The 22,840-nt window shown below is 38.4% G+C and overlaps 3 protein-coding genes across 3 annotated transcripts; 2 read left to right on the top strand and 1 right to left on the bottom strand.

Moving 5' to 3' along the window:
- The first annotated feature begins 561 nt into the window (after positions 1–561).
- On the top strand, positions 562–4,488 carry LOC121237737. The gene is made up of 4 exons (XM_041134594.1): positions 562–1,091; positions 1,620–1,733; positions 1,895–2,182; positions 3,835–4,488. Exons 1-4 carry the CDS (start codon positions 597–599, stop codon positions 4,033–4,035), a joined length of 1,098 nt encoding a protein of 365 aa, XP_040990528.1. The 5' UTR covers positions 562–596; the 3' UTR covers positions 4,036–4,488.
- Positions 4,489–9,512: 5,024 nt separating this feature from the next.
- On the top strand, positions 9,513–10,871 carry LOC121237745 (transcription factor BPE-like). Its single transcript, XM_041134609.1, has 5 exons — positions 9,513–9,605; positions 9,826–9,891; positions 10,123–10,191; positions 10,274–10,356; positions 10,608–10,871. The coding sequence occupies exons 2-5, from the start codon at positions 9,853–9,855 to the stop codon at positions 10,669–10,671; spliced, it is 255 nt and encodes an 84-aa protein (XP_040990543.1). The 5' UTR covers positions 9,513–9,605; positions 9,826–9,852; the 3' UTR covers positions 10,672–10,871.
- Positions 10,872–18,380: 7,509 nt separating this feature from the next.
- On the bottom strand, positions 18,381–19,555 carry LOC121237743 (germin-like protein subfamily T member 1). Its single transcript, XM_041134607.1, has one exon. It carries the CDS (start codon positions 19,404–19,406, stop codon positions 18,735–18,737), a length of 672 nt encoding a protein of 223 aa, XP_040990541.1. The 5' UTR covers positions 19,407–19,555; the 3' UTR covers positions 18,381–18,734.
- Between the last annotated feature and the right edge of the window lie 3,285 nt (positions 19,556–22,840).

The following is a 22,840-nucleotide window of genomic DNA, read 5'->3' on the forward strand; positions in this document are numbered from 1 at the left end:
AACAGACTATACTCCACTGAATTATTGAAACTCAATTGAAACTCAATTGTGTGCAAGTTGAATTTTTCTCACATGAACCTCCATAAGAATAAAACCCCTTTAAGGAGAGGTTTGGATTCAAAACCCATCTCAACTCATCTTATTTCATTATTACAATTTTCTCAAATTTCCACACAAAATATAATAAACAATTTAACTTTTTCAAATCTCAAAATTATTTTATCAAATTCCAACACAAAATATAATAAATAATTTAACTTTTATTCTACTATTCACAAACTATCTCAACCCATCTCAATTCATCTCTAAATCCAAACCTAACGTTTGTACGAAATTTTTGTTGAATTGGTAGAAATAAATTTTAAAGTTCTCTGAATATTATAATAAAATTTAGCTATGAAAAAGCAGATGATCTGAATGACTGAATCAGAATACTTTAAAATCGAGGCACAACCGCAAATAAACGACTCGTAGTACAGCTCATCATGTAGACGACATGTCGACAAATTCAGTTCGGTGTCAAACGACTTGTAGGACAATGTGAGTGTTGCGTATTTAGAAGCAGAGAGAAGATTAGGGATTGCAGAATCGGGAAAATGGGGGCGATTTCGCTGTACAGAGGGAACCTCCACAGAGTTCCCGACGTGCCTCGTCGATGGCTTATGCCAACCCCTAAAATCTCCCTCGGAGTGTTCAAATCCCTCCTTCAGCGTCGCTCCAAAGCCCTCTCTCGCCTCCATTCTTCCACTACCAGTACCACTGCCAACGCCAACGCCAACGCCAACGCCAACCCCAACCCCAACCCCATCTCCGAACAGAAGCAACTGAGTGAATGCATGAAAGAGAATGAGTCTTCTATTGAGCCTAAACTGGAAGCGAAAAATCCCGGTTATTGTGGAGAAGGGCCTTCTGGTGAGGAAAAACACCAGAAAGACCAGAAAGAATCGGACGGCGGTGGCGATTTCCCTGTGAAAGTTGATGCAGCTGATGCGTTTCCTGAGAAAGGCTCCGGTGCGGTTGATGGTGGTGCCAATGAGAAAGCCTTGCCCGTCCAAACAAAACCGGCTGATCTTGCAACCCCAAATTTGGAGGTACTGTTCATGCTATGTTTATGGATTATCAATGATTTTATACAGTATGCTTCGTCTTAGCCAAATCCGCTTGTGATTTTCGAAATATTAATGGAGAACGCCGTTATTATGATAAGTTTGTTATGAATCGTCGATGAAGGTCATATTTTTAGAAACGATTAATTGGTGGTGGTGATTTTGGTTAGAGGAGATGTGCAGTGAAACCAATTACGTTTTGGTGGAAGTAATCAAAGAATCATTTATAATTTTGGTTAGAATTCGGTGGAAAATATGCATTAGTTCATTCGTACGGATTGGTAAAGAATAATGCAGAGAAGGTGATGAATATCAATCATGTATCTTAAGAAGCTTAGCTTGGTTGAGAGGTCGAATGTTTTCCATCACCATTAACCTTGAGATCTTGATCGCATTACAGGTGTCGTGACACATTAACTAACCATCAATTTTGATTCTTTAAATGCGTGTTTATGATTCTTCCGTGCTCTTAGTGACGCTTGTTGACCATTCTTTTTTAATCTTACGTGCTAGGTAACCAACAAAGTAGATTTGTTAAATGGCAGAGAAAAGAGGAAACGGGAAGTTGAGGATAAGTTACAAAGTCTGAATGCAAAGAAACATAATCTTGTACAAGCGCTGAAGCAGGTAAGCTTTGGTTTTGTACTTCTCAAGCGTGGGACAAGAGATATATAGATGTTATGGGCATACCTATATGCTTTTCGTTGGTATAAGACTTGTGTTTTACGTTTCTATTTTCTCTGAAAATGATTCTCATAAATAAAAAATTAACTGGCTGTGGTTGGCAGATCTTGAATGCAGAGGAGGAATTAAAGAGGCGAAATAGCACGCAAGGAATGACAATTCGTCCGTCTGTTCCACTTCAAGTGGATGCTGCAAATGACACTGGGTCATTGACTAGGCAGCCCACTCCTAGGACGGGCTCGGAGACCAATCTTGTTGGAGATATGGAAGGGGGAGAAGCTGATGATCCTTTAAACCATAACAGTCATCCTCGCCATTCGTTTCGGATGAGTAGTATGTCACCATCTTCAGAGTCTCCTCTTAGAAGGCCTGCCTCTAATCAACACAACATGGTATTGCGTACTAATTACCACATGTATCATGTGGCAAAGTACTTATGCATGTTGCCTTTTATCAGCTTTAATTTACTCTAGTTTTCTTTTCGAACTTTTTTGAACCTTTTCTTATTTTCGTTATTGTTTCTTCATTTTTTTTTGAGTTTGGTGTGAACTTCTAAAGTGAGTATACATATTTACTATCTGGAGGTTTTAGCTTGGACTTTCAATCAGGGCTGGCTGAGCTGAGTTGGTCACATGCTAATAGAAGCTCTGCTAAGAAGTTACTCTCATTTTCAGCTCATTCTTCCTTTTAAAACCTATAGTGCCATATGGCAGGCCCAACCTTTAGCTCCTGTAAGATATGAGCTGTTACTTACAAAAAAAAAAAAAACAGAGAGATATGAGCTGTTGACCAAATTTAGTGTCTGAAATTAAAGAATGGAAACTATAGAAAAAAAATGATAATGTTTTAGAGCAGCCAATGAGTTATAGTTTGAGTGGCACTTCCTTCAAATATACGAAGAAAGAGGACAGTGTTATGTCTGGTATATGGTACATGTATATATGTTTGCAATAGATCTGATAACGTCACTAAGTGAGAAAATAAGGAATCTTAGATAAAAATCACAGAGAAAAAAAAAAGAAGTTTCAGACTTGAGGTTATTTCTACATCTAGCATTTGAAGTAGTAACCTTGTTTGTGTCTAATGGCCATGCTTGCAAAGATGTTCCCTTATAGTGAGTTTAGAATATTGTGTCACACCACCCTACTTATCAAAAGGGGGAAAAAAGACTTCAGTTTATAATGGAGATTTTGTTGATTTTTTTTAATTGTCTTAGGCCTATTTTATGGGCTTTTAAGGTGTCTTAGAAAAGTTGTTAGGTCCTAAATAAGTTGTAAAAGGCCCAGTCCATGTTCTAATACATTTTTTTTCAAAAGAAGCTAAGAAACAGTAGGAATCGTTGTTTGATAAAGATTATCATATTTGCCACACTGATAGTTCCCTTTGATTAATGCATGATTCTGGCATGGGGTTTATACCCGGAGAATGAATCCGAAGGACTGTCTTGGTGAGGTTTTACAACATAAAAAAAAAAAAAAACTGAATAAGTTTTTGTCCACTCGAGTTAGAATAGAAAAAAAGGATGAAGAAGTAAGTGCTGATACAGCTGTTTGAATTTCTAAATAAACTTCCAGCAGGAAGGACATATTGATTTCTCCTTTAAAAAAGCGTGATTATGGTGAAGTTGCTCATTTAATGATGCATTATTGTTTGTCAATGTATTGAAGTGTTGCATGCACGTTAGAATTGTGAAACAAAGCCTCTGTCTGCATATTTCTCATTTGTAGAATCTGTCTACATATTGCTAATGTTATTGTATTAGGATTTGTGCATAAACAGCATTTTTAGGACCTTAAGTTATTGTTATTGCACAATTTTATACCTATTTAATATTTTGCAATAGCATAAGTCATGGATAAGCATATGACCATGTTCCATACATCTTAGAAGACCTACAATGAGTCGATAAATATTTTCTAAAGCAATGCAATCACCAATATAGGTGGCTGATAGTGGTTTTTTTTTTTAGTTTATGAGTTTTGTTTTTGGTCTCTTATGATGAAAGTGCAATATTTTCATTTTTGGATGTCAATTTTATATGAAGGTGTCACACCCCTCACGACCAAGTTTTGGGGTAACTGGTAGTCCATCACGCTTTGCTCCCACAGGGCACCCGGGGAACCCTGCAAACCTGCCCACATTATCTGTATCAGGAACAAATTACATGGCATCCTCTCCTTCTCCTGCAGCTTCTGGTGGTACCTCCACTTTTAGAGATGCTCGGCTGCCAAGTCCGTGGAATTAGAAGGTATCCCATCAACATACTTCATGTGACGTCAAGCTCTGTTTTCAGCTCCCACTTAGATACAAAATCTTCTGATCGAGCTGTGCTACCATGTCAAGTTCTGATCGGTCAAGCACCTCTTTGTTTTGATTGCCACGAGGCCCTGTTACAGCCTCTCTTCAGGAATCCAGGGTTTATTGCTATGGTATGGAGGGAAAATCAGACAGTTATGTTTTATAACATCCATGCTGAATCAGAGCAACAATGTATCATTCTTTCCCATCCCTGATAACTAAAAACTCCTCACAGGTTCAACATGTACAAAAGAAAGATTTTAAAGAGTTGAACAAACGAGGCTGAGGTTATTTTCTCTCTATTCTTTTATTGTAGTATTCAGATTTTATGTTGTCGTCTACCGTTTGACGATAGTGGTCAAGTAATCCGAGCTATGAGAAAGAAAGATCTCTACTTTTATGTTTGATGTTCAATCTGTTGGTAGACTCGAAATATGTGCTCCTCAAGTAGTCTTACCTCTTTACCTCTTCACTGAAAGAATCTCTTCCCACCCATCGATCCACTATATTGAACAAATGAAAAGCTGTACTTTGTACTTTTGGGTGACGTTCAGATATTGCTTTCAGACAAACTGTAAGCACACGTGCTGTAAAAAGACCATATTTTCACATCGTTTCTCTAAGAAGCCAGCCATGGAGTTCTTATGTTGCATAATCCTTTTGGGTTAACCAAACCGGCCGGAAAAAGAGTTATTAAAGAGTGGCATCTTACCTCGCCTTCTGCTAATTTTTCAGTGGAATCTAACGTAGATGTTACACAACATGTTCTTGTTGTAGTATAGAAATTTGTTTATATTTTGGGTGTACTTGCACTAAACTGAAATGGCGACCAAACTAGCTGCTGGAGGACACACGGCATTGAAGTACCTAATAAGAAAGTCATATCAAAAGAGCCATGTGATTTCTGTTGAATACACGGTTATGACCAATCGATCCTGAGTCTTTGGCATGTTGGAGATTGCCCAACATGACCAAAGGGTCATAAGAAACAAGAGTAACGCTATATATATAGTTTTAAACTGTCTAAATTTTGCTTATTATTTTTTAGAAAATGTACGATCTACTTTTACAAAAATAATTTTTTATATGAATCTCATATTTATATTCTTAAATATTAAAAAAAAATTTACAACAGTATTAAAAATGTTTTTTTAATCACTAAATAAGAAAAATTTAATCGGTCAACTACGCTCAATTTGGATATAAAAAGTGTTTCATCTCATCTTTTCTTATCATTATAATTTTTCTAAATTTTTACACAAAATATAATAAACAATTCAATTTTTTCAAATTTTAAAATAATGATAATATTAAAAAATAATATTTTAATAATATTTTATTAAATTTTTAACTTTTATCTCAACTCATTTCATCCAAACACCTATATCGATGCCTTTCGTCGATTGCTATAACTTTATTCCTTGATATTTTTAAAGGATATTTATCACTCACAAAAGAGTTCCACTGCGGCCACTTAAAAAGTGGCCCAAATTTGGGTCTCGAACAGTATATTTTATTTTTTTTATTTTTTAATTATTTTTTTCATGTATTTTTTTAATCATCATAAACATTTAAAAAAAATAAAAAATTTACAATATCATTAAAAAATATTTTCTTAATCACTAAAAAAAAAAAAAATTCGGGCTACTTTATGTAGACAAATATAGGAAAGCAAACCCCTTTACGTAGGAAATGGGGCCCACCCTTTTCCCTTCTTCGGTAGTCAAGTTCTGAATGTGACGGATGGACACTATAAAGTACATTGAGTGCAACGCGCACCGGTCACTCTTACTAGGGGTGTAAATTTAAATCGAAAAATTGATCTAGACCGGACCGAATCGGATCAGTTGAATCTGTTTTGAACCGGTCTGCTCGGGAACCGATTTTTGAATTATGCAAACCGGCTGGAACCGCTCCGGTTCTACGATTTCCGAAACTGGACTGGACCGGTTGGGAAAAAAATTAATATTTTATATATAAGTTTTATATATAATATATAATTATATGTAAATTTTTTATATATAATATATATAATTATATATCATATATGAAATAATTTCATATTATAATTTATAAATTATAACATAAAATATTAATCTTAAATATTAACATTTGTAATTTGTTTGATTATATGTTATTTAAGATGATGTTATTATAATTTATAAAATAAAAATTTAATCTTGAAGATGAAAATTTAATTGATCATATGCTTTAAACATAAAATATATATATTAAATTATATTATATATTGTGATACCCGTATTTTAGTGTATTTTAACTGAATGATTATTTTAATTAATTTAAATAATAGTTCTCTTGTTTTAAAATTTATTGGATTTCTCGTTGGTTTATTCTATGATTTTTTTTTTTTAAGTTGTGAGAATTATTTTGTTATGCTTTATTAATATTAATTATTGTTTTGCATTTAAATTTCTCTTAATTTAAATTAGTTATTTGTGGGTTTTAAAATTATTGTGTTGTTGGATTTAATTATTTTATTTTACTTAGTCACTGTGTTTAAATTATTTTATTTAATTTGTTGTTTCGAAATCTTTTCCGTTGTATCATTTTTGTGACCCAAGATGTGAGGATTGGACCTCATTTCTTTCATTCCATTTTTCTTTCCTCTTTTTCTTTCTCTCCTTATTTCTCCCCTGCTTCTCTCCTGAGCGCGACGTCTTCTCCTTCCCTCCTCGCGTCCGTGCGTCATCCTCCAGCCCGCCACCGTGCGCCTCCGTCTGACGACACCGCCCCTCCCAACCTCTTCCCCTCCTGCCGGCGATCCCACCCCTGTGTTTTTAGCCCCTCCCGCGACGCGAAACTCCCCATGCGTGGCTTCAAGCCACACGGCTTTTGGTGCTCGCGCGCCGCCGTCGTGCCACCTCCGGCCACCATTTCTTCACCACTTCATCATCGACCTCATAGCAACCTAATGCACCCATTCTTGGCTCCGATCCGCTACCGGTGAAGCACATTCTTCTACATTTTCCGTTTTGGGCATTTTGGCCTTAAACAGCCCTCTATGCCGCCACCCACGGCCAACCATTACCACCATTGGCTTCACCGACATCCCTAAGCCTTACCCTATCAATCTCGGGTCTTGGTTTGTCCCCGTTCAAAAGTGGGTTTTTGAGACCCATGGCCACAGTGCATTTTTTCACTGTTCTGTTGCTGTGCCGTCACTTCTAACACCTCCGTGATCTTTCAAAAATTATATTATAGCATTATAAGTATTTTCTCAAAGAACTTTTGAGATTTAAATGTATTTTGCGCTAACTCATATTTACTGTGAATTGGTTGGTTGTGCCGGACTGAGTCCGAGGAGTAAGGGGGTCGGTTGGATTGGATTATGTAGTTGTTTGTGTGATTGGTTTATGATGTAAGATTTATTGGCGGTTTCGGGTTTAAATATTGGTGTTTTAAGTTTGACGTTGGTTACGGTGGATATTGATAATTTTAGAAAGTGATGATATATTTTAGAATTATGAGGGTTTTAAGTTTTGAGGAATTAAAATAGGTTATTTTAGAAGTTTAGGCTTAAATATCGAAATATGTGATTGATTGTAAACTTATGGAAATTACGTGATTATTTTTATAGGTGACGATTTATAGTCGACTCGACATTTTTGAGGAAAATTCTGGAAAAGTTAAGAATTCCAGGTAAGCGGGGTTCCTATGCTAGACCTTACACGAATTATTGAGACTGAGGTTGACTTTCTAAAAACTTTGCATATTTTTGTGATGAAATGAGAACTTGGAAAAAACCAACATCAGTCGCTTATTTGCATTACTCATGAAATTTGTATGAAAATGAGAAGATATTTTCTGACATGCATTGTGTAGATATGAGTTAAATTTTGTCATGTTATCTCTGAAATCTGAAAAAGAGCGATATTGAGAATCTGAAAAATTGTGCATTTATTTAGAAAAATGCTCCGACTTTTATTTTCAGTATGTGAGAATGATCTGATTATGTTTTGGTACTCTGTTTTATTTTGATATGGCATCTGAAAACCTTTGGTATGGTGTACTGATTTTGTATCTGATTCTGTCTATGCTCTGCTCTGCTCTTCTTTGTTATGCTCTGCTCTGTTTGGGTTGGTACCAACTTATCTGTCTCTGAGTGCACCCACTTTGGAAACAAAGTGATTTTATTGTGGTATTTCCTGTGTGCACACTCGGGACTCCGAGAAGAATAAGGGAAAGATTTCACCTCTGTCTCTGCCCGGTTTGGCCACCGGGGATAGCATAACCCTACCACGGGGTGAAACATGGTCTCTACTTTGTAAGATGCTCTATTTTGATATGAAGAAGATGCTCAGGTTATGCTATGCCAAAGTGTTTTTGAATATGAAATGGAGCTTTAAATATGAACAGTTGACTATTTTGGAGTATGAAAAGATTGAAAAGTCGCTCTGATTTTCTGATAACACGTTTATGAGATCTGCATATAAAAATATAATATTTTGTTTCTGCATGCTGAACTTTCTGAAAATGCTCATGTTTGCACGCTAGTATATGTTCTCTGCTTACTGAGTTGTTGATAACTCACCCCTCTCTTATCTCCAATATTTTCAGATGATTTTTGGATATTTCAGCTGAGGATCAGGACTATGAAGAATTGAGTGAGATGATTTAAGAATAGTGGATTGAGAATAGAAAGCTTTTGATGAATATTGGTAATTTTTGGGGTTACTGTATTGAGGATTTTATATACGAGTATGTGTGGTTAATTAAATTTGAAGTGTTTACGTTGGATTTGGAGCTTTTGGGAAGAGTATTAGCAACGTTGGAGTTGATTATCAGGTAATCTGAGTTAATTCTCTTGACCCTCGGGGATGGGGCGTTACATATATAGTCTAATATATTATATGGCTATACTAATATGTAAGTTTATGACTAATACTAATATATAACTATACTAATAGTATAATATTAATACTATTATATAGTCTAATATATTATATAGTTATACTAATATATAAGTTTATAACTAATACTAATATATAACTATACTAATAGTATAATATTAATACTATTATATAGTCTAATATATTATATAGCTATACTAATATATAAGTTTATAACTAATACTAATTTTTTTACTAAAACAGATTTTTTTACTAAAACAGATTTTTTTAGTAGTACAGATTTTGTAATAGGAACAGATTTTTAGAACATATTTTTTGAAGTAGTTTTTTTTTTTCTTTATTAACAGATTTTTATTTTTTAATGATAAACTTACATTTTAAAAAACCGGAAAACCGGACCGAACCGAACCGGAAACCGGTAAAATTGGAGATACCGGTTTAGGAGGGTAATCGGTGCATAATCGGTTTTGAAAAATACAAAACCGGTACATACCGGTTCGGTCCTAAATTTTGTCCAAAACCGAACCGGACCGGACCCGTTACACCCCTACCCTTCTCTCAACCTTGTGAGCCACCTAACCAAGACTATATTCATGTGAGAGCGAGAAGGGGCCAAGCTACTGATAGCCAGAGTCTAGCAGAGAGGGTAATCCCGTTCAGTCTCCTTGAACTCTGCATTCCATTTATTACGTAATTCCCGAACATTATAAACTAGACTTCCGTTCTGTTACAGGAGCTCTAGATCCAGATATGTCTTTAGTATTTTACTGTGGGTCACTGTTGTCTAGGACGTGTGTGGTGGTAAAGCTGGTTAACAGCACATATTTATATTTGGAAACATATTACTTACCTACCCAAATCGGCAGGCAAGTAGAGAGAAGATCAGTGAGAGGATGAAAATTCTCCAAGATTTGGTCCCTGGATGCAACAAGGTATGTAATGTTTTGTGTTGGTTTTTAATATAGGTACTATTACTGTCATTACTCTGATTAGTGATATACAATTTATCATGTGAAAATAAGTTAAGGGTTCTGTGTGATTTGTTTGCCATATTTCACTTTTCTTACCTCCTGAATAGATTAAACCAATTATGACTTTGCAAAAATCTAAAGGCGAGTTCAAATTCAGCTTTTCTTGACTTAGCGTAGTTCCCCACTGAACAGGTTATTGGAAAAGCATTTGTCCTCGGTGAGATTATTAATTATGTCCAGTCGCTGCAACAGCAGGTTGAGGTGTGTATCTCCATTGCCACTTTATGATATTAATTTCCATTGCTGATCCTGAACCTTTGCTGTAATTAATTGGGTTTTGCAGTTCCTCTCAATGAAGCTTGAAGCAGTTAATTCAAGGATGAATACGAACCCCACCATTGAGGGATTTGCTCCGAAAGATGTAAGCCTATGTACACTGCTTGGTTACCTGACATTTTTGTTACACAGTTTCTTGTTGGATACGCTGAGGAGATATGCTGTATATGATACACTGAACTACCGAAACTGACATATTGGTCCCAGCTCCAACTATTACTTTTTCTTGAATTGCATTCTTTATCAAAGTCTGACCTCTGACCGCTAAGAGGGCGAGAAATAGATGACATGGCACAATCTGGACTATCGACTCTTAATGGAGGGTGCTAATTTGATTGCAGGGTGCGATACATTAGTTTGAGTTGGATCAGGAGCAGGATTAGTACTTCAGTTCGTCATCCATAATCAATGGCCAGCTTTGCCTAGGTTTCTCATCATCTGGTGTTGAAATGAGTTTCCTGTCTATTTGAACTAATATGATGTCATTATGTAGAAAATGCATTGATCTTCTCATGTATTATTAACTGGATAAACATTAGACAATTACCTTAGTATGCAGAAAAAATCTCCTAGGTTAACATTAGTTGTTAAGGCATGTAAGCAAAGAACTGTACTTTTTGGGAAAACGCCGTCCCACTCTCGCCGTCGACCTTTCTAAACCCTCCATCCTTGTGATCTCGCCACCGTCTCTCAGTCATAACTCCCAGCACAGATACCCACTCTCGGCACAGTCATAACTCCCCGATACCCACTCTAGTTTGGCTAGTGTCTTCGCACCGCCGGCACAGAAAAGATCATCGGCCACCGGCGACTTCGCCGAGGGTCGTCTAGTGTTGGCAGGCTTCTGGTGACACGATGTTTTGCTAGATTTGTGTTCAGGCGTTGTGTTCCTTGTGTTCAGTCATCAGCCATCCCTTAGGCGGCTGATCTGTGTTTCCAGCACATCCACCGACACAAACAAGAACGACGACTCCAACAAGGGACTCGACGTCGTTACCATCTCCGGCGACTGAGGTTTTGAGCAGTCTGGTTTTTTTTTTTGGCCCACATATCTTTTTTTTTTTTTTCGACGACACACCAACGATGGGAAGTTTGATCTAGTGAAAGGTGTTTATACAACTTTGGGAGGGTGTTTATACGATGGGGACTCTTAAACACCTTTTAATAGAATCAAAGGTGTTTATTGTGTATGGAGGGTGGAAATTATTGTCTTATCATAGAAAGGGGCTGGAAGGTAACCATGGAGATGGTGCTCAGTCATGCCAGTGCTTGTTGGTTGGCCAGTACAGTGGAAAAATGTGTTTGATCGGAGGGAAGGAAAGACCTCTTCAAGATATATAGGGATGGAATCAAAGCTTTGTTTGCTCATAGGAGGTCGAATTCTTATGGGCATTTTTGGAAGTAACTGACTATGGTGGTGGTAATAGGGGGGTCGTGGTCTTTTAGCGATCCCGAAAGGAGTGAAAGGAAAGGGTTGGAAGAGCTTTTCTATAGAGTTAAAATAGAGTTTGGCTAAGAAGGCTCCAGTCCTTGCAACACAAATAAACAGAGAGGTAGAGAAGGGGAAGGAGAGGCAGTCCAAGTCGTATGCAAAGGTGGCGGTGGGTGGTGCAGGGAAGAGGGTGGCAGCGCATGTAGTTCCAAGTCATCCTCTGGCGGTTGAACAAAAACACAAAAAAGGAGGCATGGCAGGGGAACTTTTGGAGGGACTTGGTCTGAAGAGGGAAGGGCCAAGAAACTAATGACCTGAAATGGATAGTTGTCCAGGAGAAAACTATTAGCATCACCGATTATGTAGCAGTATCAGATCAGTTGCCGAATGTGTAGCTATGTCAAAATAGAATTTTAAATACTTGAAATTGGAATTGTAACATTTCTTAAGATAAGTTGTTGGATATCCTTGTAAAGCTGAATTCTTTTGTAACTTCAATTCTATAAATACATGAATCTTTCAGTAGGTAGATGATTGAAATATACTCCAATACAGTCTGCATTTCTGTGTTTGCATTACTCTGTTTTTCTTACATGGTATCAGCCAGTCAAACGGCTCACGCCTGATCCTTTTTTTTTTTCAAGCTTCCTCACCTATCAACATTTTCATTACGTCTTCTACTTCTAGCAACACAGAACATATGCCCCACCCTAATCCAAACCTTCATGCCACTTCTCAGCCAGTTATTGAGAAACTGGTTGGTCCCAACTTTATGGCTTGGAGTATGCAGTTCATGGTCTTTCTTAATAGCCATGATCTTATTGGTTATATTGATGGCACAATCAAGGCTCCTGAAGAAATTATTCAGGATGCACCTAACCCAGCTTATGCAATATGGTTTCAGAAGGACAATTGTGTTAAAAGTTGGATACTTGCTTCCATTTCAGAGAAGTTGGTTGCTTCTCTTTATGGAATTAAAACTGCAAAGCAAGCCTGGGATTCTCTTCAGACCCGTTTTGCATCAGCTTCCCGATCACAGGTTGCATTACTGAAGAGGCAGATTCAAACTCTATCTCAAGGTACCAAAACATGCACTGCCTATCTTGATGAAGCTAAGTGTCTCGCCGATCAACTAGCTGCAGCTGGCAAGCCTATGGATGATCAAGATCTTGCTGCTCAAATCCTAGGGGGTCTTAAGATAAACTTCACTCTTTTTATTACCTCCTATACTTTTGCCACAGGAGATAATGTGCTCTCCTTAGAAGATTTTCAAGCTGAACTACTTAGCTATGAGGCCATGCTCGAGCATCGTCAAAATATTTTTGCAGACACTCATTATGCCTTTGCTGCTAACAAATCTAAAATGCCAAACATTGCCAAAAAACCTCAAAAGCCTGGTCTGAATACTACTTTCAGACAAAATTGAGCTCCAGCTGCCTTCAATCCTCGTGGATCCAATTATGTCCAACAGCATAATTCTCGTCCGCAAGGTACTTCTTCCAATAGGCCTACTTGCCAAATATGTGGCAAAATAAATCACACTGCCTTAGACTGTTATGAGAGGTTTAATTATGCATATCAAGGTAGGATTCCTCCTGCTGAACTTGTGGCCATGGCAGCTGAATCTAATGCCACACTTGATAACCAAATATGGTATGCTGCAGTGGGGCTAATGAGCACATAACCAGTAATGCTGCAAATCTTACTTCTCAGCAACCGTTTGAAGAAGCAGACATGATCATAGTTGGCAATGGGCAGGTTTATCAATTAAAAATACTGGACACACTTCCCTTCTCGTTGATAATCATACCTTTCAAATGCCAAATATTTTACATTGCCCTAATGCATATGTTAATCTTCTCTCCATCAACAAATTCTGTCTAGATAATGATTGCTATTTTATACTAATTGGTTATCATTTCTTTGTGAAACAGAACCAGACCAACAGAATCCTCTTTCAAGGTCGGGCTAAGAATGGTCTATATCCTCTTACTGGCAACAAGAGCTTCTCCAATAAAAGGCATTGCTTTGCAACTAAGTTAGGAACTAAGACAACCAAAGGTCAATGGCATAGTCGTCTAGGCCACCCCTCCGAGCTTGTCTTGAATAATTTGTTTCACTCTAGATATCTTCCTAGTACTGAGTCCTTTAATAAGTCTACGTTTTGTGAATGTTGTCCTCTAGGAAAAGCCAAGCAAATTCCATATGACAATTCCACACGTCAGACCCAAGGTCCTTTAGTTCTTGTACATTATGATGTTTGGGTCTCTCCCATTACTTCAGTTGGTGGATGTCGTTTTTATATTATTTTCATTGATGATTTTTCGCGTTTCACATGGTTGTATCCCATAGCTCATAAATCTGATGTCTTTGCAGTTTTCAAGAAATATAAAGCTCTTGTTGAAAATTTATTTTCTTGTAAAATTAAGCAATTTCAAACGAACAATGGCGGTGAATTTCTCTCAAATGACTTTAAACAATTTTTAATCTCAAATGGCATTTATCATCATCTAACTTGTCCATATTCTTCTCCACAAAATGGAATTGCCGAGAGAAAACATAGACACATCAGAGAAATGGGCTTAACTCTTCTTGCAAAATACATTTGCCAACTACTTATTGGGCTGATTCCTTCCTCACCACGGTTTATTTAATTAACAGGCTACCGACCAAAGTTCTAAACAATCTATCTCCTTTCTATGTTCTCCAATCAGTCCCTCGATATAGTGATCTACGCATCTTTGGGTGTAGCTGTTATCCATTGCTCTCACCATATGAAAAACATAAGCTCTGTTTTAAAAGTAAAAAGTGTGTTTTGTTAGGATACTCAGGACAACAAAAAGGATATAGATGTTTGGATTTAAATAATGGTAGAGTCTATATTTCTCGCAATGTTATTTTTGACGAGGACTCATTTCCAGCAGCTGATATAGTTTCAAACTCCTCAACCAAGAATGATTCTATTCTTTCTGGTAAGGTTTCTCAATTTCAATTCCCACCATCTCTTCCATTACCAATTTATTCTGACAGTTTTCCCCAACCACCACCTGTATCTAATCCTTCCACCAATGCTGACTCTTTACCTATTCATAATCCTGCACCTACCATCAGCACCACCAACACTCCTAGTTCAACTTCTATGGACCCTGCTCCCTCTCAACCTCCTGGTACTAACACTTGGCCATCCCTTCTCCCTCAATGTTCTCAAGCTGAGCCTATACACTTGCCTCCACCCCAACCAATTCAGCAGATGATCACCAGATCAAAGACTGGAAAACTTAAGCCCAAACAGTTCCCTGGTTTCAAAACATTTTTTTCTACTAAACATCCACTTCGTGTGTTGTCCACTATTTATCATGAACAGGAACCAACTTGTTATACACAGGCTGTGTCTGTCTCTTAATGGCCAATGGTTCTTTGTTCATGACCACTTCATAAACCTGTGGTTCGTAACAAATGGGTCTACAAAATTAAAAGGAAGCAGGATGGTAGCATTGAGAGATATAAGGCACGGTTGGTTACTAAAGGATTTGATCAACGTGATGGAGTGGATTATCATGAGACATTCTTGCCAGTAATTAAACCATCTACTAGTCGTTTAATTTTGGCACTAGCTGTGAATTTTCACTGGCCTATTCATCAACTAGATGTCTCTAATGCCTTCTTACATGGCATCTTGGATGAGGAGGTATTCATGGATCAACCAAAGGGATTTCTTGATAAAACTCAAACTGATTTTGTTTGCAGGTTACATAAATTTCTTTATGGGCTAAAACAAGCTCCAAGAGCATGGTTTCGAAGACTATCCCAGCAACTGCTTGAATATGGCTTTATTGAGTCTTCAGTTGACTCCTCTTTGTTTCTTTATGGTTGAGATGGCTTACAAATATTTGTCCTTGTTTACGTGGATGATATAATCGTGACAAGATCGAGTATGCAGACTATTACTAAATTTATTGCTCAACTTGGAACTCAATTTCAACTCAAAGATCTCGGCAATTTGAGTTATTTTTTAGGAATCCAAGCATGTCATGATTCCAATGGTCTTCACTTGCATCAAGGCAAGTATATTGCTGATCTCTTGCATAAAATCGATATGGGTGGAGCAAAACCACTGTCATCACCGACGGTATCTGGCAGGAAATTAACATCTCAGGATGGCCACCTACTTACAAACCCTAGTAAATATAGAATGATCGTTGGAGCACTTCAATATTGCACTATTTCCAGACCAGATATTTCTTATATTGTCAACCAACTATGCCAATTTATGCATAGCCCACGTGAAGGTCACTGGACAGCTCTCAAACGTGTTCTACGATATCTAAAAGGGACAGTTGATTGTGGTCTTTATTATACACCATCAACGATTGAATTAAATACATACTGTGATTCTGATTGGGCGGGCAATCCAGATGATAGACGTAGCAGCAGTGGATATGGCATTTTTCTAGGCAAAAACTTGATTTCTTGGAGTGCTAAAAAGCAAAATGTGGTCTTTCGTTCAAGTACAGAAGCGGAGTATAGATCACTGGCCTTAGCTACTGCTGAGCTCTATTGGATGCGTATGCTATTTCGAGAATTACGAATTACTCTTGCTAAGTGTCCAGTGATTTGGTGTGATAATATAGGAGCAATTGCCTTAGCTTCTAATCCAGTCTTTCATGCTAGAACAAAGCATATAGAAGTAGATTATCACTTTGTAAGAGAGAAAGTTGTGAACAAAGATGTTCAAATTTGTCATATTTCCATAGAGGACCAGGTTGCAGATGTGTTTACTAAGGGACATACGGCCTTAAGGTTTAAATTCTTGAGATCCAAACTGATGATCTGCTTGCTGCCCATCAGGTTGTAGGGGGTGTTAACATCACCGATTATGTAGCAGTATCAGATTAGTTGCCGAATGTGTAACTATGTCAAAACAAAATTTTAAATACTTGAAATTTGAATTGCAACGATTTTTAAGATAAGTTGTTGGATATCCTTGTAAAGCTGAATTCTTTTGTAACTACAACTTTATAAATACATGAATCTTTCAGTAGGTAGATGACTGAAATCTACTCCAATACAGTCTGCATTTCTGTGTTTGCATTACTCTCTTTTTCTTACAAAAACGACTTGCAAGGGTATCTGCATAGTCTGAAAAAGGAGGTAATGGGCATGAAGGAGGACTTGAAATTGTTTAGAAAGGAGATAATGTCTTGAATTTTTAAAATAATTAAAGGTTTGGGCCTGGGCTTGGGCCAAGATATGAGGCCTCTAAAAATTGGAAAAAGGAAGGCTGATGGGTATAATAGTTTGAGGCCAGACAAAGGGAAGGCCAAACTTGGGCTGCCCGCATAAGCACATTTCGCCTTCCAAACCCAAAATGGAGGCCGAAGCTCCATTGGCTCGTGTTTGAGAAGGGCTTCACTTCTGGGCTAGTTTTATGGTCCAACGGAAGTCCTGGGCTAGAGGAGACCCTTATCTTGGGGCCGGTAACCTCCATTGTCGATCCCGACGACCCCTATGCAGGCATTCCTTTGTCGGTGAAACAACTCCTATGCAGAAATGCATGCAAGCTTCTACGGAACACTTGGAGGAGGTTTCTGACTTGTCCCCAGTCATAATGGCAGAGAAGACGACAGGTTGGGTATCTGAGAAGTCCACGACATGTGCAAAGTCTGTGGATGGCTTGGAGCACGATGGGAAGACACAGATAACAACGATGGGACCCTTGGCTCTAGTTCCGTCACGTGATCATGGTGAAACGCTGATGTCTAAAGTAGGGTCTGTCGAAGTTGCACACACAAGGTCGCCAGAGGTGAAGGGTCTTGCTGCCAACCTAGAATCTTCAATGGAGAGTACCATTGGTGTTGTTGAGGAGGTACGGGATTTGAACAAGGGTTTATCGTTGGGACTGTTTGGAACTACGTCGGGTGCTACATCAGGGGAAGACGTTGTCCCCTTGGTATCTCTTCCACTATTAAAAAATATAGATGAATCATCTTCAGATTGGATTTTGCAAAAGGTTAATGAGATTCAGCATATTGTGGAAATCTCACATAGAAGATGTGAAGACCGTTTAAAGCTCTAATCACTATGATTGAGGCAAGCCACTCGTGTGATACCAAATCAAGCTTTAAGAGAAGCAGGGAGTTGAAGTGTCTTTTTTGTGCAATCAGCTATGACGCTAAGGGCGGTAGCTCAAGTCGAGGGCACAGAGGTAAGGGCGGTAGCTCAAGTCGAGGGCATAGAGGTTGATGTATGTTGTGTAGTCTTTCTCATAGAGGGTATTTCGGGTGGAGGTTGGGCTACGGGAAACATGGGGTTGGGGTTGGGGAGGTGTGATTTATTCTATCTCGGGCTTGATGTATGTTGGGTAGTTTTTGACGGGCTTTTGGGGCAATAGGAGCTCTCTAGTATGGGTTAGGGATTTTCTTTTATACATCTAGTGTAGTTGGTTACTTCTATTGATATATATATATATATATATATATATAAAATATTTTTACTTATAAAAAAAAATAAATTCTTATTCATTGTTACAGTAAGTCACTAATTGATACGAATTGGTGTTGAACCGTGTAGTTTGAGGATTCTTCATTTTCTAATTCATTGTTTAGTATGTTCGCTAACCGATTCAGATTTTTGTTTATTAGTGTTATGACCAAGTTCAAATGAAGAAAGATTTTGGAGTTCCTTGAACAGAAAACAAATGGAGACTTGTTTAAGAGTGGATTATTAGTTATAACTAGCCTGCAAATTCCTTCCACTTCCTAGTACAATAGACCTTACAGTTACTGCATAAGAGTACCCAGAGAGTACTGTGTCATCCTACTGTAAAGCCTTTATTTCCTTGCTTAATCATAAGCAACCATGACTATAAAGATAAACAACCTGAATATCAACACAAGCATTACAAGAACTGAACTTAAAATCAACACAATGAATAACAATACAAGAATAGGAGGCAGGCAACCTCAATCAAAAGCATTACTACAACACAATTTTCAGATAAAGGGGAAACTATCTGGAGTGGATGGTCTTAATTAGCTCAAGAACTGAACTTCGACTTTATAGATTCGACAACCTTTTCTTCTACTTGGAAGGCCCTCGTTAGAACATCATCTGGAATCGAGGGTGTTGAAGCAAAGAGAGTAAAGGGAAGGACCACAGCCCCTGGTAACTGACTGTTGAAAGCCGTGATAATAAAGGCTTTCCCTACTCCAACATTCTTTTGGAAGTGTACAAGTCCTCTAGGAATGACAAACATCTGCCCAGCATACAAGACTTTTGAGTGATACACATTCCCAGTTGTCACAAACCCCACAAGTACCTGCCCATCGATGACCACGCCGCTCTCGGTTGCACGAGGGTGAGAGTGGGGTGGATTAACTCCTCCCGGAGCAAAGTCCACTCTGTTCATTGAAATCCCAAGCGTGTTGAGTGCAGGAAAATTATCGACATTACCTCCAGTGACGTTTGAGCCAAAGATGTTTGATGTGTCACCCACTTTGGTCAACCCATCAAAGAAGAAATCATCTGAAGTTACTTTTGAGGCAGGTTTGCAAGGGAAGCCATTAACTGATATAGAATTGGCACTTTTATCCGCCACACAGAAATCCTGTAATGGATCGGGGTCGGCTGAGGAGGCAAGCAAGGGGAGAAGCAACAACACGACGAGGTATGACAGCATGTGGACGTGTGAACGTGATGGAATCTTCATGGCTGAATCGGCTTTTGGTTTTTAGAAGTAATGGGGTTTTACTTTTTTCGTTTCTGAAGATGAGATGCTGGCATATTACTCCAGAGGTTGGGAATAATGGTCCTATATATAGCACTTTTCCTCTCCTGAAAACCCCACAAGTCTTCATCTTTATCATTTTAATTTATCCGGAGGCAAACATCATGTCGACCGAGTCAAATGATGTACGGGATACAAAAACGTCCAGAAGATCACTAGAAAATGAGCTTGTAGCAGAAAAGTTCTCATTTGACACACCATTGAATTAGAAAAGTATTTGAAAAGTATTGGTGTTCTAATTATTTTTGTAACTTAGTGGATTCCATAACAAGTCGTATGTTACACATCAGGCTTGTAAATAGCAAAACTCTTTTTGTTTGTAATGCAAATAGTAAATTCTTAGGTGTCGGTTGAAAGATAATGTAGGTTATTTTCTTGGGACAAGTTCATGAATTCAATAACTTGGGCAGGTTCGTGAGCCATGATCTCAAGAACAAGGAAAGCAGTTCACGAAATTTAAGGTTGCATGCAGACCTCTTCCTGCTGTTGCATAGTTTTATTGACCTCTCAACATTGTGAAACTGGTTTGAATTCATAGATGAATTGAGATGGTTTGTGAATAGTAGAATAAAATATTGTTAAAATATTATTTTTTAATATTATTATTGTTTTGAGATTTGAAAAAGTTAAATTGTTTATTATATTTTGTGAAAATTTAAACAAATTGTAATGATGAGATAAGATGAGTTGGAGTAAATTTTAAATCCAAACCACTCCACGTGGAAAGACCAATTACTAGATTTCCAGATAGCCCCGGATGGGCCTCTTTTCAACGACAAAAAGTAGCTGAGAAGTTTTCACACTGTTATCTGCTATGATATAGACAATAAAACCACCAACTATAGAATAATCAACTTACTCTTCCTATTTATTTAGTGTTAAAATCATATATGGTGGAGCAGCATTGCTTATCACCTAATTGAACGTTTCTGCATTGCATGGTTTGACTAGGAAAGGGTGCTTATATTTTTAAAGGTTAGGTAGCAGCAGCTTCACATCAGATGGTGAAAAAATCAGCTCACGAAAGCTAGAATAGGAGCCGTACATTCGAATTAAAATGTCATTTTTTATCATTTCAACTTTCTTTTCAGACGATATTAATATTGGTGTGTACACACATGTACATGCCATTATAAAAATATTTATGGCTTTGAATGAAACTGTTATAGACATGTTCCGCACTTCCCACCACTCGCAACTTGCAATAAGAATAAAGGAAAACGCTCAAAGGCGTAGGGACACATCCGATACTTTAGTCAAAGGAATTGCTATGGTATTGATTGTAGATGAGAATAGAAATGTTTGCATACCTTTTTGGTATTAGTCATTGGATATATATAGAGTGGCCATTGGCATCCTTCAAGGACGCATAACAACCTTATCTCCTGTTTGAAACCAGATTGGGGCCTATTATTTGAATTTACCTCTTGCTGCTTGTGATTTATGTAGTCAGTAGGGGGCTATCGTAACACTCTGGCCGTTGAGAGTTTGTTAGCTTCTCACTTTCTCTGTAGTGAGCCAATGGGCATGATTTATGGCCTATGCGGTATCTTTAGCTGAGTCCCAATTATTTGGGCTCGGCCCTTAGAAACGGTGATGGGCCCTGAAGATGGAATAGCAAATGTGTTACATTCAGTTACCCCACAGAGTCTCTTCACGTGTGCCATGAAGGGACTTGTACTCAGTGCGTCACTTCGTGATCTGGGCTCTGTCCTTTCGAGCCTCATGTGTCAGTTAGTGGAGGCGTCGTTCCATTTCCCACGCTCTCTTTCCTCATTTTTCGTACTCCATACGCTTCCTCCCTTTTTACCCTTGCCATTTCATATTGCACACTTCATCTCCCTCTCTAACTTTACTTGTAACATCCAAGATTTTCATCTGCTAAAATATTACAATGACCCTTCAGTTCTTGACCTTTTAGATTTGCAACAACCACCACTTCTCTTCCTTTTGTTTTTAAACATCAGTGTTGCTTCCACTATCCCCACCCAAGTTCAGTGTTATCTACTAATTAAATAAAACCTATTGGGAGACCAACTTATATTAGAAACCCCACCACAAAATCCCCTTATCATCTATAGAAAACCCCATGAAGCCTCTGTATTAAACACACAATATATTCTCATCAAAACCACCGTAGTCCCACGACCAAGAACTGAGAAAAACCCACTCTCATAGCAAGCCCCTTGTCGCAGACAACACCACCACAACCTTCCTCCCAGCAACCAACAGCCACCTCGTCGGACCACTTTTCACACCGCCACAGAAATCGCCGACCAGTCCAACCTCGTTGAACCCACTCTCTTTCGGTAAGCCCACTACCGTCGGCCACCATTTTCTCTCCCTAGTGCTTTCAGCTTGACAGATTCCTTCTCTCTCTCTATCTCCCTCTCTCGGTGTCGCACCACCACCAGAAACACCCATCTACGTCGCCGGCCACCCTCAAACACCCAGAGCCACCTTCGCACCCAACCACCTCTCTCAGTAAGTCCCAACTGCTCGACCTGTTGTCTTCCCCATAAGCCTGTGTTTTCTTTTATTTCCTTTGCCTTCAACCTTCCCAAAATGCCACTGACCAGTTATGCTTATTTTCCAAAATGCCCTCCTATTAAGCTGAGTCTTGTTGGACGTGTTTTACATGTTATAATAGGTTGGGCTGGGTTGGTTTTCAGAAAACACTCTGGTACCTTATGTCAAGTAGGCTGATCCACCACTTGGGCCTTGTCCTATGATAAGCTTAACTTTTAAGTTGGGCTTAGTTTAATTAGATGAAGATATTAGCCCAACAACTTTTATTCATACTAGTAAAGTCAAGTACCTCGTATAGGTAATGCGTTACAAGTTGGAAATCAGGAAGCATCTCTAAGAGGTAATGTAAGGCCCAGTTTCTTTGTCAAAGTGGCTTGGAACCGTGCGTGGAAATGGCCCAGCCATTTCAGTGCTTAGTGAGACCACCAAGCGGCGTCGTTTTAGGGAGGTTAGTAGTTCTCTTCCTCCATCTCCGTCACTTTCTCCCTTTCTCTTCGCATTTTCAGTTATTATTTAAGTTTCTCCAGCAACTCTCTCTCGTCTCCCACGTCTCCCTCTTCTCTTTTCGATTTCATCTTTGTTTCTGGTTACTGGCATTAGTTTGAGTTTCCGAAGCCCATGCCCTAGACCTCCTCACGTGGATTTCTGTTGCTGCGTTGCTTCTGGTTTCCCGAGTGTTGCCGTCTGCTATACTCTGTTTTTCCTCCATTTCTGCATTTTGGTTTCCGTCTGCAACTCACGGGCATCAATTCGCATCCCCTCCATTTTCGATTGGTAAGGGTTTCTTTCTCATCCAAGTATCGGTTTCTCCTTCTGTAACCGTGCGA

Source organism: Juglans microcarpa x Juglans regia, chromosome 6S (genome assembly GCF_004785595.1).
Source record: "Juglans microcarpa x Juglans regia isolate MS1-56 chromosome 6S, Jm3101_v1.0, whole genome shotgun sequence".
In the NCBI taxonomy this organism is placed as follows: Eukaryota; Viridiplantae; Streptophyta; class Magnoliopsida; order Fagales; family Juglandaceae; genus Juglans; species Juglans microcarpa x Juglans regia.

Bases quoted from the DNA above. Each gene is read 5' to 3' on its own strand.
- LOC121237737 (XM_041134594.1), top strand. From the start codon at position 597: ATGGGGGCGATTTCGCTGTACAGAGGGAACCTCCACAGAGTTCCCGAC. The intron at 1,092-1,619 runs GTACTGTTCATG...CTTACGTGCTAG, and splicing joins TTGCAACCCCAAATTTGGAG to GTAACCAACAAAGTAGATTT. The intron at 1,734-1,894 runs GTAAGCTTTGGT...TGTGGTTGGCAG, and splicing joins TTGTACAAGCGCTGAAGCAG to ATCTTGAATGCAGAGGAGGA.
- LOC121237743 (XM_041134607.1), bottom strand. From the start codon at position 19,406: ATGAAGATTCCATCACGTTCACACGTCCACATGCTGTCATACCTCGTC.
- LOC121237745 (XM_041134609.1), top strand. From the start codon at position 9,853: ATGAAAATTCTCCAAGATTTGGTCCCTGGATGCAACAAG. The intron at 9,892-10,122 runs GTATGTAATGTT...CCCACTGAACAG, and splicing joins TGGTCCCTGGATGCAACAAG to GTTATTGGAAAAGCATTTGT. The intron at 10,357-10,607 runs CCTATGTACACT...ATTTGATTGCAG, and splicing joins TTTGCTCCGAAAGATGTAAG to GGTGCGATACATTAGTTTGA.